This window comes from Corvus brachyrhynchos, unplaced genomic scaffold (genome assembly GCF_000691975.1).
Source record: "Corvus brachyrhynchos isolate BGI_N302 unplaced genomic scaffold, ASM69197v1 scaffold255, whole genome shotgun sequence".
NCBI classification, from domain to species: Eukaryota; Metazoa; Chordata; class Aves; order Passeriformes; family Corvidae; genus Corvus; species Corvus brachyrhynchos.
The window spans coordinates 6,904,599-6,925,188 of NW_008238358.1; the positions used below are offsets into that span (position 1 = coordinate 6,904,599).

General features: G+C 36.8%; 1 protein-coding gene across 1 annotated transcript in view; it reads right to left on the bottom strand.

The window, feature by feature from the left end:
• Positions 1-1,232: 1,232 nt before the first annotated feature.
• The window catches only part of GAD1 (glutamate decarboxylase 1), a 22,412-nt gene continuing 3,054 nt past the window's right edge, over positions 1,233-20,590 (bottom strand). Inside the window, exons 3-14 of the mRNA XM_017735727.1 lie at positions 18,655-18,745; positions 13,957-14,069; positions 12,440-12,555; positions 12,258-12,337; positions 11,999-12,053; positions 10,784-10,900; positions 10,560-10,624; positions 7,169-7,247; positions 5,425-5,574; positions 4,038-4,145; positions 3,278-3,367; positions 1,233-1,673 (exon numbers count right to left, since the gene is read on the bottom strand). Coding sequence (XP_017591216.1) covers positions 1,500-1,673; positions 3,278-3,367; positions 4,038-4,145; positions 5,425-5,574; positions 7,169-7,247; positions 10,560-10,624; positions 10,784-10,900; positions 11,999-12,053; positions 12,258-12,337; positions 12,440-12,555; positions 13,957-14,069; positions 18,655-18,745 — 1,238 coding nt within the window. The 3' untranslated portion in view covers positions 1,233-1,499. The remainder of the gene's footprint in view (positions 1,674-3,277; positions 3,368-4,037; positions 4,146-5,424; positions 5,575-7,168; positions 7,248-10,559; positions 10,625-10,783; positions 10,901-11,998; positions 12,054-12,257; positions 12,338-12,439; positions 12,556-13,956; positions 14,070-18,654; positions 18,746-20,590) is intronic.

A 20,590-nucleotide genomic window follows, 5' to 3' on the forward strand; every position in this document is an offset into this window, starting at 1 on the left:
ATTTTTTCTTTGGCTCACAAAGACACTAAAATACCATAAACATTATTTAGAACTTCAATAATATATAAATAGGTTACATTACAAACAGAAGAAAATACAAGACAACTCTTCAGCATGGTAAATCTCTGCATATAAATAAGCAAATATTTCAGATACCTACAATTCAACAGTTATCTTGCTGTAAAACTATTACATTAAATCCTTTTACACAAAGTCATTTAACAATAATATACACAATCTACACAAATTAACCTCTAAAAATACAGCAATAATATACCTGTTACAATGATTCTGCTACTGTCATCCCCTGATTTAACACTAAAGGGCAAGTACAACTATTTTACTCAAAGGTGCTCTTACAGATTTTTTTTGTATGTGAGAAAAGCACCAACAATAAGATCTAATACTGTTATACATTTTCTTTAGCTCCTAAGAATCTACATTTTAGAAATGTTTCTATATGTCTATTTCTGTCTGGCAGAAAAACTTGTAGCACATTATCCACATCAAAGTTGTTGAAAGAAAAGTTAATTTTCTTAAAGTGGAAAACATGCTGTGGCTTAGATCTAAGTTTATAACCACTTTATATATATATATGTATATATATATATATGTATGGTATTATTAGGACTGTAATGCTGTAACTTTTTTGTGATTAATAATGGTATGAAGAGTGATAAAGCTCGAAGTCAATAATAACGGTATATTTATCAATGAATAATTGGCTTATTAGTAATGTATTGATTAAATAGCAAATTTTAAAGCTTCTTCTATCAGTTACATCTCTTAAAACATCTCTTTAAACAGAAGAGAGTCAGAACTGGACCTAACACCTGCTTTAGTTAATTATTCTTATCAATATAGCACAGAAATAAAGAAAATCAATGGAAAGTGTCTCTCTACATAAAGCAAATTAGCAAAATCTCAAAATTTTCACAGTAAAATGTAATGGAATATCTTTAAATTGTTTTTTAGGTTTTGACCTTCCTTTATTGGAGTACATCATTAAACTCTCCCTCAAACAATCTCCTCCCCCCCCTCAAATTAGGGACAATTAATAGTTTTCCATATTACGCTCATTCACCTCTTTCTTTTTCCCCCTCAGGATAACCATAACCTGGTTCCCAGGGGCACAAACCTTCACAAAAAAAGCCAAACAAATAATGTATGTATATAATTATATATATTTATTTATACTGTACATATATACTGTGTAGAGTTCTTAATTTGCTATTTTAATACTTATTAATTTTCTGCTGTCTACAATAAACAAGGCCAATGTAAGAGTCAATAGTACTTCAAGATAATACATTTTCCCTCAATAATATGATCTACCAATACATATATATTTCAGTAGCCTATAGTTGTTTTGTTTAAGGATGTCTTAGGAGGTTGGAACTTACAGAAAGAGAATTTCCTTAAAATGTGTTCTGCAGAACTGGGTAAAAAAATAGCCAGTGCTGGAAAACAGTGAATTAGAGAAACAAATAATTCAATCACTACAGCTCCTGCCCCAATCTCTCAATTTCCTCAATGAGAAAGTCAATGTCAGACTTAGTAGCTGCTGGGTTTGAGATGACCATTCGGAAGAAGTTGACTTTATCACCCTGAGGCTGATATCCAACCATGGTGGTACCTGACTCCATCATCAATGCCTTGATTTTTGGTGCCACCTTTACCATTAGGAAAAAAAAAGAGAGAGAGAGAGAGAGAAAGAGAGAAGAAGAAATTATTCTTTCCTTGTATGCCACAGCATTTCTTAATTTGGAAAAAATAAATTGACAGGCACTTGTTTTTCCATAACAAGCAAAAGCTTGAAAAACTAAATATGTAGGATTGGCTGTTTAAAGGAAAATTGACAACAATAATATCCGTCTTTTTGATTTACAGATTAATAGCATCTTAGAGTATTCACTATGTAGTAGTTTTATATATTAAATGCATATCTCATTTCTTTGTGCTGAAGATTTTGTCACAATTAAACATTTTCTGCTTCTGTATAAAAGTCCACTCCAGACCTTTTTGTGGGTAATGGATGTTTTCCTTGAGAATATTACATATTCTCAAAGCAATTTGTATGTGGGGACAACAATGGAAATTTTTCAACAAGATCTGTGTCATAAAGAATATTTTTTGTTAGCATAAGCCATGGAAACCTTCCAGTGGTTTTGCAGTATTGTGCATTTATGACAGTCTCCCTTCCTTGGTTTAATTTGCAAGGAATAATGTTCTGACAGTCTTAATCTTTGGTATTGACTAAGCCCAGTTTTTCCATTCAGACCTTCATCCTCCTGCTCTACTCTCTGCCAGGCAAGGTCAGATGTCTGGCTCTGTTACTGTTTCATAGAATGCTTTATGATGTCCTTTAACATTTAACAGGGTCAAATCAAATATTTCGTCCCTCTTGCTGTTTCTTACCTCTATCTTCCTCTATTCTCTCTTTTTTTGGCAATTTCTTTATTTAACATGGAACTGGCTTGACCCAGGAATTTCTATTCTCTTCTATTCTCTTTCTCCATTGTGATGCAGTCATAAAATCCTCTACAAAATCTCCCAAATTTGCCCATTCTTCTCCTTTCCCTAACACACACTCACACACACACAAAAGAGCAATTACTTTTGACACCTATAAAATCATTCTTTTGTCTCTTGAATTTATTTTGTTCCACTTCTGTCTAAAACACTACTACAAAATTGATGTATTTTTCTTCTCTCGAGTCCTAAGTAACATAATATCTTTTCTGGTGATGCTTCTATGATGCCTTAACTTCCCTCTTCCCACTTCAAATAAATTTATCCCAAAGTCCTCCAAAGGGTATTCATTTTCACTGAAATGCATTCATGCATTGGCATTTAAAATCAAAATAAATACCTGAGAAGGAACTTAGAGGTTTTCACATCCTTTACCTGTCCAAGCATTTTTAAATAATTACCCTTCTGTTTCTCTTGCTGATAAGCTGTCCTACCCAAAGAAGACTGCAAGTCTGTAGGCCTAGCTACTTTCTGAAGGCTTCTAACACTTGTAAGCACAAAAGTGATCCAAACCAAAGGATAACTGAATATGTTCTGAATCTGGTTCCATAGGGAAAACATTACTACAGCATCAATATAAATAGAAGACAAAAGTGAACAAATATCAAGGTCACAAAAAGCAATGGAGAACTGATGTCTCCGAATTTGGAATATGTGTCAACACATAGATATATTATTTTAATGAATAATAAATTTTGAGTTGGAAGAGTAGACTATCTTTTTACATTTAACCAAAAATACTTACCCTGTGCAACTTTTCTCTTCTCTCATCAGAGTCTGGCATGCCCCTGAGACTTGGAGGAATATACCAAAAACATACATTTGTATGCTCTGGCTGCAAAAAGAACCAAACATACACATCAATTAAAAAACCAATACAGATCAGTCCCACACTAAATACTAGTCTGTAACATATTTTATCACAGACATGAAAGACAAAATATAGTATTAACTTTCCTAGTCCTGCATGTTAAATAGAAAGAAATGGATTGCAGTACTGCTGCTTGCCTCTGCTGCCTTAGCTTCCCTATACATTGTCCCATTTACAATATTTAGGGCGTTAATGAAGTGCAAATGCTTGCACCTTTTTGCAGTTTCATGAGTAACGGTTTTTCAGGATCACAGCAAGGGCAACCCAATTTTCCTTTTCATAGTAAATGGAGAAATGAAGTTTATACTATCACCCAAATGTTTATGTAGTGGCACTAGCAACAGAATATGCAGCCAAAATAGCAGATTCTCAGTTATGTACGTAATAATCTCAGCATGAGTAGGTTGCGTTAAGGTAATCTTCATGCCCTAAACTGAGAAGGTCTCTGCAGAAGAGGAGGAGATAAATCTGACATTTATGGTACAAAACCACATGTATTTGACAAAAAAACTGCCCAGATGCCAATAGTCATGTAGTTCTTTAGAAAATCAGAGCAGTTTTGCATAGCTGTCTTGAAGAACTGTGACAAGCATGAAGACAGATTTGGGTCATACATATGTGAAATCAAACTTACCTCCCCTTCAAAAACCATCTCAAATTCTTCTCTGTTTTTTATTTTAGTATAGAGATATTCTGCCAGCTCCAGGCATTTATTGATCTGATTTTCAAATCCTACTGTACCCTGTTTTAATAAGAAAGTAAGTATTAATTAGATGGTAATTTTTTTCTGCTCCAATGCAATCACCTTTTCAGACAGGTTTCACTCTTAAATATTTTCAGGCAGAAAACATTTAGCGGTATTATTTCTTGCAACTTAAAAGTAGCATTAATCAACACTAAAAAAGTGGATAAAGATGGCTGAATTGTAAGTCACTATTTGGTTTTGTCTCATTTTAAGAGAACTTATTATGAAAATAACAAGCGCTTTCACTATTTTTAGTATATTATTTTAGGTCTATTGTGTTTTTTTCCAGTTTCCAAAAATATTATGGATATTAAGTCTTGGCTTCACAGCTGCTGCTGAAACACCAGAAACTTGGAATGGGAACTCACTTGAAAGGATAAGAATTGGGAAGTAAAAGCCTGCAATATGTTTACTAGAAGTCGCTTGCTTACCCACTGATATCTTGTCAAGATCATAATCCCAGAAAAAGTATATGAATGTTGATAATAAATAGCTGGGGTTTTTTTAAGTACACTTTGCACATGAATGAAAAAGCAAGTATTTTCTCCCAAAGTGAAAATTGTTTTATGATTTTGGAGTCTATCATTAGATTTAATATCAATTTTATATAAAAAATTAGGCTGTGGACGGGTTACCCAACTGAATTCCCATTTTGCCAGCAGAAGAGCAAGAATAATAGTAATGAGATGACTGCAGATAAAGCAATAAAAATGAAATGTGTTTTCTTGACTACATAAACCCTCATCTTGTGAACATGTAAGCCTGGACATAAACCCATGCTTAATTTCAGCCATTCAGGCATACCAGAGTAGTACCAGGCAATCAGCTGTGGAATTGTCACTTGGGCAAAGCTTCCTAGGAAAAGGCTTTGTTTTCCAAGTTACTTATAAAATCTATGCACTGAAATATAATGATCAAAGGACCCTTGTAAGTAATCAAGGCTACTCTGCTGCTACTAAAAGTAGCATACTTTTCATAAAATACATATGCAAGTGTAGAGCATCACAGCAAGAGACCATTTTGGTACCCTGCCCTCAATGGTTTTTCTTCAGGACTCATCTAGTGACTTAAACTTTTCTTCTAATTGGCATCTGAATTTACTGACAGTTAGCACTGTTCTACAATTCACATAGATCTTCTCTGAGTTAATACGTGGATACTTGTGTGTTTAGAGATTGTAATTACACAAACATTTATGTTAAAATATTCTATTACATGACACTTAGAAATTAAATAAATTAATTTCTGGTTTTTGAGCTAAACTCTTGTTATTTACCTTTGCTTTCCACATCAACCAGAATTTAAAAATGTCCACATGTCGACCACACTGTATTGCTTTATCTCCAGTGTCATAGGAGACATCATACTGTTTGTCTGGCTGGAAGAGATAGCCTGCACACATTTGATTGCAGCCTTGAAGGATACCCTATAATGAAAAACACATACACTTGTATGACTTACCTGGCATATGTGCATTGAGAAAATGTATACATTAATAATGTATAAAAATGTATTTCAAACATGTACAGAAGAAATGTTCTTTGATGGGACATGTTACACTGACCTTGTTTTGTAAACCTGAGCCACAAAATTAAGTTCATAACCTAAGGTGGTTCTCTTAGAAGTCTCTGAGTAGTCATATGGTCTTACAGACACAAACACACTCCCCCTGAGAAAACAGCCTCAGATTAATTTGGATACTTATTTTGTGATATTAGCTTTACCCACTTCAATTTGTAAGGCCCATGTTCTTAATGCTTAAATTTCTGATTTGTTAAATTACACACTAGAATGAAGCTGTGGTCTCTCAGTGCAACAGATGGCGACACAAAATGAAGTGAAAAAACTTAATTGAAGGTTTAAACTTTGTATGTTGTTCAGCTTTATGACACAACACTAGTGATAAGTGTAAGCACAAATGACATAAACTAGACATTTTTTGCTCATAAATAAATATGGTTTACAGACCAATAGAAATCTATGGACTACTGGTTAAAATGTCTGGTGGAAACACAGGAGAAAATTCCTGTATGTTACGCAGCAGTCTAACACATGACATTTCTAAAACAGTTTGCATTTCCTTTACAGCTTATTTGGGTTTTTTGCAAGAAACTTGAAGACACCAGTGTGTCTGATAAATACAAAAACACCTATCAAAGTTCTCATATAGAGATAAAAAAACTCTTGCCAAAATCCTGCGATAGTTGGCACAATAAGCATATATGCCACTAAACAAAGGCTCGTGCTTCCCTCCGATAGATGCATTTTACAAAGGGAAATAAATGCTGCAGTCCTAAATACAGAGATGGATCAACTGGAAGAGCAACAGCAGACCTAGGGCTGCAACTTACAACACTTCCATCCCAGTTCTATACACAGGGATTACTTCTTCAACTAAGCGCTTCTAGTAGCAATTGGCATACAAGAGATTAGTAGATGATATCATTAGTTCTATCCACAGATGATACGACTTTCATTTTTATAATTTAATAAAAATTTGTATTGCTTAGAAGAAACAAGACACTAGTTTTGCTTTCATTGATGACAACAAAGAATCTAGATGACAGCCCCAAAAATACAGAGTCATAATAAAAGCAGCATGTTTTCTTTTCAACAGAACTGAGAAACTTCTAAACCACTGTGTAAGGTGAAAAACTTGCTTCTTATTTAAGCAGTTTAGACTGTGACCAAGTACTAAGACTGAGGGTGTATGTTCGGTATATCATAGAAACAATGGGGCAGGTGCTCCAATGAAGTACATTAGCATGGCTCTATTGTTGTTATTAGAATATGCACAGATCCAACAGGTGAGGATCTGACCCGTGTTGTCTACAACTTTAACAAAAAATGCCAAAAACCCCAGGACAGATAAAACAACTTCCAAAACACAGTGTAAATCCACACAATTATTCCTTCCAAAAGAAGTTTTGAAATTAAACATATTTTGCATTACCCTCTTAAAATTAGGGCTTGATATTTACTATTTTTTTTAACGTTTAATTATTAAATATAAGGCAGACCTTCTCCCGGACAAGTATGGCAGAACATTGTAACAACACTCCCATCATCTTGTGTGGATTCCAAGTGACTGAGTTGGCTCTGCAAAAAAATTACACATTCAGATAGGTCTGGAAAACAGAAACTTAATCTGAAGCAGTCACCTTCATTTTCTGCTTTCAGCTGGAAATATATGGAGTTTTGACTATGATGATATCACTATGGATATTATTACTGTCTTAAGTGTCTTCTTTCCCAGCTATGCGGTCCAGGAAAGGAATGTTTTTCGTGTTAACATTGCAATGTCAGATTTGTGATTAGTTTATATTATTACTAATACCAGCTAATTAGTATCAGACTGATTAGCTGATACAGTAACATCATCCCCAGAAGAGTCCTCTTCTAGAAATAGCACTAATAAAAATAACAAAACCAGTTCGATATGTTCTATCAATTCAAGGTACTGACTGGGAAAGCAAATTTCAGAGAATTAAGGGACTAATGTGGGTTGTGGGAGAATAGAGTTCTTTACTAAACAGCTGCTGGAAAAATAGAAAGGAAATGAAGATCCTCTGCATGCTTACCTGCTTTCCCAGTTAGAGCCACAGCCCTTGCTTTTCAAGCCCATGGACTGTTAAAAGGCTCTAAAGCTTTACATCATATCCTACCATTCTGTCTGTAGAGCTTAAAACTTCTTACATATAAACACAAGTGAATGCACAAGATCACCTGATTTACAAGTCAAACAGATGTTCTGTATTTTAACATACTATCCTAGACAGTTTAATGGTGACAGTGAAATAAATGTGCCAACATTTCACATCCATTGACCTTTTCACCCTAAGTAATTAATTACCAAATGTCCCCTTGATTCACTGCGTGTTCCAGAGAAGCAAAGTGCATAATTGTATTTCACAGACTATGCATGTGTTTTTGCAATGTGGTTGAAAGAAAATCAAAAGATATTTCCTCCTCTTCTACACCCTGCTCTCAGAGGACACGGACACAGCCACAGTTTCTCTGTTCTGAGCAACACAGTGATGTCTTCACCCCAGTCTGAGGACCACTGATTTCTAGATACAATTCCTGTGTGTGCTAGGTTAGACTGTAGCAGCCCTCAGCCGAAAGAGAGCAGCCTGTGCTGTACCTGGGGAGCTAAAATCGGCTGCTTATGCAGTGGAAACCAGCAGATAAATAGTTCAGACTTAAGAGGCTTAGTTTTTCTTATAGAAAAACTGCACTAATAGTTCAGATGGAGCAGTCAGGAAAAAGGCATTTATATAACAACTTACTTCCTTTTTAAAACACCATGCCTTCAGTTAAGCACATTCATTTAACTTTCAGGGTTTCAAACAGAGGCAATTTAAAGTCATTCCTTACAAGGAGCATTGGGTTTATTTTAACATGAAGCTGTCACTCTCTCCTCAGTGCAGCCACCCAGCCAGAGGCTATCCTACCACAGGCAATCCCAGCTCTGTACCATGGCACCATGCCAGTCCTCCATGGCAGTGCCTCTGAGCAAGCCAAGTACGACCTGAGTGTTAGCAACAGACCCCAGCTGGGGCCGGTGACAGGCAATTACACAGTACACGTGGGCCTCATCCCATGTTTGAAGATCTGTATAGCTGACTAGGAAAGAAATAATTTCATGCTTCATGGCCTGTTGCTTTCTATATTTGCTTAAAATTGTGGCCTTAATTAGCACCTCTGGGTTGACCTCAGATCAAAAGGGGTGTGCCAAACTCCTGTGACCAAACCTCTGTAGCTTAACAAAATTATTTTGCAATGCTGACTTAATACTAGATATGTTGCTATGAGTCACAAGCAACTTGGACTGGGCAAAGGTTGATAGCATTCTGCTACTTCAAAGTACCTCACGCCACACACTGATGTCCCTGTGACAGAAGGCTCCATGTGGTTTTGCTGCCAGTCCTTCCATACACTATCCTTGATCTTGTACTTATTCTTCACTTACTGTATGACATGACCAAACCTAGGATAGTTTGTTTTCCCTAAGGAAGAGCATTGCTTACTGTACTCATTTTACACCTTTACACGGTGCCCATATTCAGCATGGCTGATTCAAGGAAGCAATTTGGTGCTAATTTAAAAGCACATGGGTAGAGCTTGCTTCAAATATTTTTTGCTTCCCTGATGGCTGATATCCGCAATGATGGAGAAGATCTAAAGTTAAGTTTCTGATTCTTCATTGCTTTTCTGATTTGTTTCAGATGGGCACCATTTTATGGTAGAGCGCTCTCAGAGGACATCTAGAGACAAACACACCCATGGGATTATAAATATAGCATCTTGTACAGACTTGTCATCGTTGGATATGGGAACAACTGGGCCAAAGACTATGCCTGGAATGACTCCTGAGTCGAAATTGTAAGGACCAGTGGGAGGGTCACACTTTCACTCTGCCGTCACTACTAACACAAATGCTTTGCCTCTTTAAATTTGGCTGTATCAAAGGCTGGCTCCTGGTCTCAGTGGGCATCTTCGTAACCTGGCTTATGCACCTGGGGCCACACACATGCTCTTTTCTACAGACTTCACTCTGACCTCTACAAGAGCTTCCAGCTTGTTTCATGTTATCCCCACATGGCACCTACACACATGCCCCTGTGCCCTGAGACACCTCTGAGACAGATGAGCATCTGTGACCCTTTCTGGCCTCTCTGTAAATAACTTCACTCTTCTCCCTAGTACAGCAGAAGTGTAGCAGCTCTGTCTATCATAGTCCTTTCCAGACTTACAGGTACTGAAACTTGCCTCTGAAAATTGCTGCTAATTCAGCCTCTACCTCCTCTCTGTTCTATGCACCTATCTATTTTTGTGTGTGTGTTTATATATAAATAAGAGCAATATAAGACTAAGCATATATATATGTTCCATTTACAGAACACTCATGAACATGTACTCTTTATTTTCTGGAAGCACTGCATACGTCTTTCAGGAGAGAACCTCTACAAATTCCCACTGTGGGTATTCATGCTCACTTTCCCTGGATCCCTCATTTATCACTGCTATTCTCAAAGCCCTACATTTCAGAGATTGTCTAGCTCCCACACTTCATTTTTCTTCTTCAAATCCTTCTCCATCCATTCCCAGACTTATGATCCTTTCAAAGCTATGCATAGAACAATTTCCCTTCCTTTTTGCCGAGTAATATCCTTGTCTTTCTTCAAATTTCCTGAAAACTTCCTCTCACTCAATGGTACATCACTGATTTCTTCTGTAATATTGTTTCGATCTCTCTAGTCTGAACCTTTACCATCTGTCTTGCTATTGTTTAATTTAGTGTTTAACCTCCTTAATGTAGCAAAGTAATATTTTCATAAATTTTTGAAGTGTCGTGTACCTTATGAAAGTACTTGAATAAAAGTATTACAAATAAGCACTGTGTAGTACCTTTCTATTCCATTCAATTTATGACGGTGCTTTCGGGACATTAAGAGTCCACCTCCCCAGGCAGCCTGGAGGAGACAGAAAAAAGAAAAGAGTCATTTCTTTGAAAAAGCTCAACAGATTTTAGTTAACTCAGGATCTAGTAATAAGTATTTTAATTCAAGGAAAAACGTGTGTAAACTAAGATCCTCTTTTGCCTGAATAGCAGCACTTTTTTAGTTACTTACATCTACATGGAGCCAGAGGTTGTATTTTTCACATATATCTGCAATCTCCTGTATTGGATCAAAGGCTCCATATACTGTCGTGCCTGCAGTTGCATTTACAAAAAGAGGAACGTATCCCTACAATAAAAATTAAAATATTAAATATAAATTGAAAACACTTTCAGAAAAAAAAAGGAAAAAAAAAGAAAAGTAAAATAATTCCAGAAACTTTATCTCATTTTCTAACCTAAAAATGCTTTTCTTCCCATGTGAAAGGCACACACAAGCAACATTAGAAACTAACTAATCATATACATGGTAAGAACAAACTCTTTTTATTTTCTTTATTTTCTTGTAACTTCACAAAATTAACTGGTTAGAAGAAAAATAATATTATTTTGTCTGATCTCTTTCAGTGAGGAGATTCAATGTAGTAGAGGATGAGCAATAGTCAAGTAAATTTGGGACTTTTACAGCAGTATAAACAAAAATTAATTAAATGTGATTTGTAAGCTGCAATTTGAAGGCTTGAAATTGTTCCTTTAGTCTTTACCTACAAATTAACAGAACAAAGTACAACAAAGCAGTCTAAAACAACAGCAATAAATGAGGAATTATCAGATCAAAGAGAGACAATTTTGAACTAGATGAAATACATGTGAACTGCTATTTCATAGAGTGCCCAAATATAAAGAAGTTAAGAAATTTTTTTTAAAAAAAATCTTGATTGCTCTTTGGTTGTTTTATACAAAATCCGTGGGTTTTTCCATTGCATTGATTCAAGAAATAGCAATTAATGCCTAAAAATTAAGCTTACTGCCTATATTTAACAAATATACATGCTACCTACATGAAATCTATAGGATTTTTTAAGGGTTCTATACAATTTTTTATGGCTTTGGCCAAACTTAAAAGTTTAGATAGAAGTAGCTTTGATTTTATGTTTTCATGCTTTTTTCCACGTATTTCCAAGCAGGAAGTTTTTTTAAAAGTTGTGCAGTACAATTGTGCTTCAAGAGTTTAAAATATTTTTCTTTGAAACAGAAAATGGGAATCTTACCAATACATATAGATAATTCTGTAAACAATACATGAATGTATATTTAAGCATGTAAAAACACTGTTGTTATATTTATATCATTATAATGTTCTCTTTAATGTCAACACTCAGATTTCAAAGGAAGAATCAATTTTACTAAGCCAAGCATTTAAGCACTAATTCTTAAAACCACAAACCTTTTCTTTTGCTTCCAGAATTTTTGCCTCCAAATCAGCTGGTATTATTTTGCCTCTGTAATTATCGCAGAAACAGAAAGACAAAGCAAATTAAAGAATGTATATGGAAATAATAGCTGCAGTTGAAATAATTTAATAGGATTTTCTCAACAGGCCATTAGCAACTTGACACACTACATTGAATCAGTCCTTAAACACAATAAAACAAATTTAACAGATGAACACATTTAATCTATCAAAACTTTAGTATTCATCCTACCTTTCATTGCATTTTATCAAAATAACATTGTCTGTTCCAAATCCAAGCGCAGCTCCAGCTTTCTTTATTGAGTAGTGACTCTGCAGCAAACATATGAATGTGAAATGAAGTGGTTGTTTAATGAGGAAGCATTTTCACTACATATATCAGTAAATTAAGAATTAGCAGTGTATTAAGCTCACATGCTCTGAGGTAAAGAGAACCAGTTTAGGGATCGCAGCCATGCCTTTGGTTTTAACTTCAGGGAAATACTTGTAGCGTGCAGCCATTATGCTGTACATGTTGGAGATTGCTCCTCCTGTGAATGAATACATAAATGAATAATAAAATAGTGATAATGAAAAAAAATATGTATTATACCAAAGACATACAAGTTTCATTTGCATAATGCAGTGAAAGTGGCAGCGAACTATGAGAAAATATTTCTCTGAAATGCACAGGCATCTGTCTAAACAGCATAGGACAGACTCTCGAAAGCCAGAGTGATAACCAGAATTTCCTAAATGCCATCTCTTTCACTTTCTATCATTTTGTAACACATTCCTAAAAAGTTCAGCTTTCATTATGCTACTTTTCCATGGTAACCTCTTGTTAGCAAGAACAACAGGAATTTATTAACTTGTCTGAGACTGAAGAAATGTCACATATTGGGTGGATTTATCTCATCTTACTGTAGACATAGAAGTAGATGCTTAAGTGTAGATTTCTACATCTGAGCTACTTCTTCTAAACTCCCTCACAGTCAATTATGGGAAAGAGGAACTTCACAGGCTATGATTTAGCTAATCTATTTTGACACTTACTTTTGAAGAATTTGAATTGAGGGAAAGCACCTATTTCTCTTGGTTTGCTGCTAAAAAGACCCTGAGCTAAAAATTAACTCAGTTCTTTGGTGCAGACCTCAAGCTTTAATAAGATCAATCTCACCTGTCTAGGACAACCTCTTCCCCTAAAGTTTTTTCATTGACAAGAACACAGAAAGACCTGTATTTTTCTAGCAGATAGGACTTGAGAGCAAGCAAGTGTGCACTTTTTGTGGGCTGCTCCAAAAGGAGGTGGTGTTGTCCTTTATGGTCTGTAACAGGATGGTGTTCCCTCACGCCAAATCCAGAAGAGTTCTGCTGGGGACCCACATTGTCCACATGTTGGCCAAGGACCTTCACGTGGTTTATCATCAGTCATTTCTGTCACTGCTCATTGCCTTTATGTTACTTGCATGGGAAGACACTTTGTCTTGGTCTTTACACTGGAATCATACTTGTGAATCCAATCAGATTACATCCCAGATAATGTGTCCCAGAAAGTGACAGACAATCACAACCTTTTCCTGACAGTAAGCCCAAATCCTCACTGAGCACCAAAGAAATCAGTACATGATTTTCAACAACTTTTAGTCAACAGAAGCTGTAGTTGCTCAGCACCTCCAGAAATGAGCACAAATGAGGTGTTTAAATGCCTAACTATGCACCAGAGCCCGCAGTCAAGTTTTAAATGCTGACCAGCCACAGTACATAGCCATACACAAAGATAATTTTTCATCCCAGGTTTTCTGTGGGATGTTTAAACAAAGCATTCCTACTTCTAAATATCTGACTCCTTGCTTTGTGTTGCAGATAGTGTGAATATTTAGACACAGCCTATGTTTATTTTAACTTTTGAAGTTTTAGTCAAACCACCAAAACAGAGAAGAAAAACTCACCAGGTGAGAATATTCCATCACCATCTTTATTTGACCATCCAATAATCTCCCTCATCTTTCGGAGTGTTATTTGTTCCATGAGGACAAAAACAGGGGCAATTTCATAGGTAAACCTGCATGGATAAAGCAACGTAAAGAAACGAAATCAGATAGAGATTCTAAAACCACATAAATTCCCAGTCTGTGATTCTTTGTTAAAATACTCAAGGTTTCTAGAAGTTTTCCTGTAAATTGAGGTTCTGATCCTGAACCTTTACCCAAGCAAAAATCCTTGGGAAGACAGTATTGGAAATATTGGTGAATAAACCCTGCAGTATTAGTTATTTTCAGCTTTCTATATAGTGGATGTAAGACATAATATTCACCATCATAGCACTGCTGACTTCTGCACAATATTGTCCTGTAAAACAATTGTTGCCGAAAGTGCCAATTCCACACTTGTGGAATAACATACTCCTAAATTCTTGTGAAAACAGTGAACTTCACTGAGCTAAACAAAACCATAATTAGAAGTATTGAGCTAGGGTTTCAAAGTCTAAATATAATTAATTATGTGGATTTATTCTGTTGAGGATCTCCAAGGACAACTTACTTCTACAATACAATGTGATCAATAACTGTCAAGAGTAATTACAAATGATGATTTTCTAATTACCAATTACCAAAACCAAGTCAGCAGTCAGCTATTGTATCCACTTCATGAGGGCAAAAAACATTACATATCCTGGCATGCCCTGATGTCAGCGTCAGATACGTGGATGGAAACTGACAACCATACAACTATTTTTGGTGATCAAGGTACATGGATAAATTACTGCTGCTGTAAACAAACTCTGCTTGTTGTGCTTGGGGAGAAAAAATAAGTAAGGGGGAAAAGGAAGCAGAGAGAAATGAAAAATTCAACCTGTGATTTCCAAAGGAATCTATATGAGTATGACATTCTGACACTTTGGATTTGACTGATGTCCTCCACTTGAATAATTTCATTAAAACATATGTGTTGTCTCTCTAATACTAAAAGGATATTTTGAGAAGAGGTACAGCAAACTTGAACGAGACATGATACTAAGAAGGGAACAAGTGTCTGAAAAAACTTGTCTTTTATTTACAGCTACAGTGGTTACTTATGCTGTTAACATTTTCTTCAGACTTTTATGTGTCCTTAGTCCATCAGAGAAACACCACCATCATTTTTAAAACATTCCCTTAAGATTAAAAATTTGTAACTTGTTTAGTTACTGTGATTGATATTTTCAGAAGCCAAAATACTACTTATTTTGCTTTTATTATCATTTGAACTGCCAGAGACAGTTGAACACTGGTCTGTAGTTTGCTTGCTGCCAGTATTTACAAATAGACAAAATTAATACACCAGCATCTGCTAACAGTGTTTTGGGCTTGCTTTGTTTTTAAGCACGGCAAGTCTAGAATATATTCCAGTCTTTATTTAGGCAGAATGATCAACTGAAGTCAACAGAAACTCAGCAGTGTATAGATCACTGTAGCTCAATACCAGGTACATTGAAGTCAACGTGATTCTTTTTTCCCCACCAGCTTAGACACATTTTGAGTTTTGTCCTGAGACATTACACACTGAATTTTTAATATATTTAAACACAAAGAAAATAGTACTTATTTATTCTATTCTGAAGTTGTTTTCTGAGTCTCCAAAAACTGACAAGAAATAAAAGACAGCAGATGTTTATAAATTACAAAGCCAGTGCAGCTATATTAGATGATGGCTATGATTTTACAAATCATATCTTGCTAAAGGTCACTCCACCTTACTTGTTTTAAACTTAAATTATTTTGAAAAATTCAGTAAGACCAAAAAAATATGTTCGGCTTAAAAGGAACCATCCAACTTCAAATCAATCTCCTAATAAAAAAATTCTGATAAGATTTTTCCTATAGTTACAACCTTTACAGGCATTTCTGTGAATTAACTAGAACAGTCATGAGTATCAGCTCTTTACTAACAGAATTTACTAACAGGTCTTTTTGGTAGAAGTCAGTGCTGGCTTAATTCTGCTCTCACCTAAAGGACAAATCACTTTATCAAACCAAATCACTCTAGATACCCATTCTCCCTTTTGCCAGTATGTAAAAAGCAGTCTGAGAATAAACACAGAGCATTTTACATCAATTTTCTATTCATAAGCGTATCTGCATAATGCTGAAAACACCAATATATTCTCTTGTCTCAGCTAACAGCAGGCATAAACAGAACTTCCAGATAATATTTATTTTTAAACTCAGTTGGCTGCTGCATGATGAGAGAATGCCTTGTACTACAGATCTCTAGAACTGGATGAATAATGAAATTCTGAAATTTCCATGCTGAAGGTCTCATGACTAGTGATTGAGCTATGAATAGCACATTGATACATTATTTCCAAGTCAATGTGGGAAGCTTATTATGTTTAATTTTATATATTATCTTCACAGTGACATTTAAGTAATATTTCCTAATGATAATTTAAAATTTTAAGAGAGTACAGATGTTTTGATTACTCAAAACTCATCTGCAAAAGAGAACACATATTTTTCATTGTTCATAAATATTTCAAGTATTGTTTATCTATAGAAAAGAAAAAATGGCAAATGGAAAACATTCCCTACCATGATCCAGTGTTACTGTTGCTTGTGTGTTATGTGCTTATGTAGCTGTAATAGGTTAGAACAGTTTCTAGGTAAAGGTCAAAACCTGTTCTTGTATGCTGGAACACTGCTCAAAACAAATAATATGTTCCCCAGATCTCGCAGAGGACATCTGGCTATTTTGAATAACCTTCTCTGACAGTCCTTTGAATCATATTTCACAAACATCTTGCTTTAACCTTACTTGCAATTACTGTGTTATTTGAAAGCACACTATGTTGATTTTGGTTTGCTGAAAAAAAAGCACATTAAGCCTCATACTAACAAATAGATGCTACATTTTCATGCTCACAGAGAAGTATTTTCAATATATGTTCTTTTTTAAAGCAAAAATGGATCAGAAACTAGCTATTTAACAACTTACTTTCAAAAACACCAAAGGAAAACATCAATTTAAAAGAGAGTTACTCTTTGAGGAGTGAATAAATGAGGACAATGTTATTAAGGAGGATGGCAATGTTTCTTAATCCTGCCACAGTCTGCCACAGAGCTGAATTCTTTTATGTCCTATCAGATATGTGTAATTTCACTGATTACAAAAGGATAGCTAAACTGGGATAACTAAGTTAGTCAAAAGGGCTTGGAAAAAGTGACACTGAAGTACTTGTTGCAGAGAAAAAACCTTAAAGCAAAGGTGTTTTTAGAAATGTGATCAGAACTGTTTTCACTTTTAATTGTGCTGCTAAAAAGGTACTTTGAAGCACTTTAAAGCACTTTAAAGCACTTTGCAATGCTTGTTTAACAATTAAAATATATATTGCTGCATTTTCTTCTCGATCAGCTTTTAAACCTAAATGCCTCCTACAAATTTTTAGCAAGCAGAGAATTAATTGAGATGATTATTACAAAGAAAAGGCTGGTTTTGGCTGGAGCACCTTAGGTATTTATTTTATTTTATTGCTAATGTCACAAAACAGGCACAGCTCCTAATCTACATAGAGCTGCTAGTAAGCAGCTATATTTAATGAACCATATACTCACAGATAGGCCAGAGAAAATATTGTTCATTTTCCAACCTGCAGATGCATTTCCTATGTCATGACAATTAGCAACTAACTACCCAAAAGAGAAGTAGCTTTACAGCTAAAACACATTCAGTACAGGACTAAAAGAGAGCAGTCCTCCTGCTGGATATTTGGACTCCGATCACATTTTTTAACATAGAGAAATCAAAATATTTTAAAAAACTGACTAGAAGGTTTGGGGGTTTTTGATGGTTTTTGTTGTTGTTGTTGTTGTTGTTGTTGGTTTGGGGTTTCTTGTTGTTTCTCTGTGTGTTTTTGTTTAGTGTTGTTGTTTTGGGGTTTTTTCACTAATTGCACTCTCTTGCAAAATTTCATTGTAATACCTTATGCTGACATTTAGCTTTCATTAACTTTAAGGTCAAGAAAAACTAGGAAAAGTTTCTTATTTGATGCATTCAGATATTAAATTTTACTTTTTTATACTTCAATTTATTTACTTACACACTTTATTCATCTTAGACTAATTCCTTCATTATCATAAAATTATTTTTCAGTGTTACATTTTTAATCATTTTGAAGCTACCCAGAAGCCACTTCTTTACTAGCACATGAACAGAAGGTATTGCCTCAAGCCTGCTATCTCTGAAGTCAACAGGAGAGAAGACAATAAATTTTTCCGTATCTTGTGTTCTAGTGTTAACCTGTGGCTAGCTGGAGAATTGCTCCGTCTAGAGACAAAGCTCTAAAAAAAAAGAAAAATATAAAGAAGATTGGTCCAAAAGAAGAAAAATAATTTCATGTTATTATATTAGAATAATTATGTTTTACTTACCATGTCCTCTCAGATATTTGCATTTCTATTTATAAGAAATGTAAAACTGTTCAGTTTTATGTAAGTATTTTCACTGTATTACTGACACATTAACAAAGACATGAGACACTTTTCTGGAAAATGTAGCATTCATCAGTTAAAAATGAAAATTATTCGTGTCTGTGACAATACAAATCTACCACGATACATGGCAGCCTGTATAAGCACCAGTCACAGACACTGGTGAAAGACACTGCTTACATGTTTGTATTAGCAGTCGATGTCAGCCACTCCCCAGCCAAGCCAATAATGTCCAGTCCTGTGGACAGCTGATTGAAAAAGCGAGGATGACCTGAAAAGAGAATTGAGAGCACCTTAGAACAAGCTTTACTGGTATCTCTCAGGTTTCAATTTTAAACCATCCACCTTTTCTGACACACATGACACATTTGCACTCAGAACACTTACAGCAAAGTTTTCAAAGCAAGTCCTTCTTGTGGGGAGACCGATAGCCAACATTCACGGATGTCTTATTACAAACTTGAAAAACTACTTTGGATGGGAGCTTCTGTATGGAATAATTTGCGTTTAAATTTAAAAGAGAACCTCGGAGCCAACTGAGCCTGTAAAACACCTCCGGGACCTGTTCAAGGGCTCGGGCTAGCCCATCTCCAGAGCCCCCTTCCGACTTCGGTCGTGCTGTAAACTCGGGCGAGGAGTACACGGTGGGGGACACAGCCTTGGCAGTAACAACCTCCAGGTACTGGGGCCATTTGCATTTGAAAGGAGAAAGAGGAAGGCTCAGGTGCTTGAACTGGAGCTGCAGGACCGATAGAGGGGTGCGGAGGAGCCAGTGTCTTCCCGAGCTACAAGGACGCGGGAGAGACGTTTCGCGTGGTCTCGCCGGGAATGTCCCAGCGCGGTACGACGCGCTGCAGCAGAGGGAGAGGCCCCCCACCCCCACTAGAGCGCCTCGGCTCGGGCCCTTTCCCCACTTGGTTTATAAGCTAGGATACACCTCCTTAAACAGAGTCTGCTATTGAACCGAAATAAATCACATTTCTGTATTTCAGCCGAAGTTGCTTTGACGACTTTCATAAGCAATAATCCCGTCTACTTTTCTAGCATGAAGAGAAGAAAACTGAGAGCAACTGATAACAGGCGTTGAGGGGAGGTGGGAGGTGTCATGATTTAGCCCTCTCTGGGAAAGGACACGCAGACAGCACACTGGGGACAGCCCAGCCCTATACGGGAGGTCAGCTCTCAACGCCTGGGGGGACCCTGTCACGTCGGATTCTGTTCAACACTGGGAACATCAGCATATTTTGACATGAAGAAAGAAACGCGATTCTGCCCCGAGCGATGTCATCAGAAATCTTTCGGAGGCGTGAGCCTGCCGGCGTTGCCACATCGCGACACTTCCTGAGGAGGATGCGCCGCACCCGGGCTGCTCCCGCCCGGGGAACCCACGGCTCGGGGCTAGAGCCCAGAAATACCACCATGGCTTAGCTGTTTGTTTTACGAATCAGCACTTCTGTCCCTTTCCAGGACACACGGACTGGGAAGTTATCTTAAGCGACATTTCACTGACCTCCCATCGCTGCTAATGAGCCCGCGGTCCCCTAAGGCTGGGCTGCAGATTCAGACCCAGTGACTTTGAAGGGAGCTTCGCCTTGAGAGAGAATGCGAGCCCCAGCAACCCGCAGGAGAATGCGTGTCCTAGGCAGTCAGACGATCCGAGCTTTATAGCTGCACCATATACCGCTTTGAACAGAGCTTGTGTCTAGTCAGATACCTGCCTCTCACGTCTCGGAGACAGGTCCTGCTGGTCCCACAGAAGCTCCAGGGGAGGTCGGGGTGAGGGGAGGAGATTGCTCGACGTACCGGCACGATGAATAGCGGAGTAATGGTGCAAGCACACAGAGCGCAGCCACTCTGACTTAGCTTCTGGCCAACAACCCATGCGTCTGGGAGTGAAACACGCTCCCCTTTGATTAAGAGTACAAAAATCAAAGTATGCTCCTGACTCCCCTGAATCAATCAAACCACCAAGCAAATGGGGAAAAGGACCAAACGCTACCGGCCACATCTGTTGTCAAGATTTCGCTCCTTGAATGCACTGTGTTGGGTCTTCACGGCTGCAAAACTAACCACAGCAGAAAGCTGCGGCCCGTCCTTGAGGAGCCATGGCTCGCAG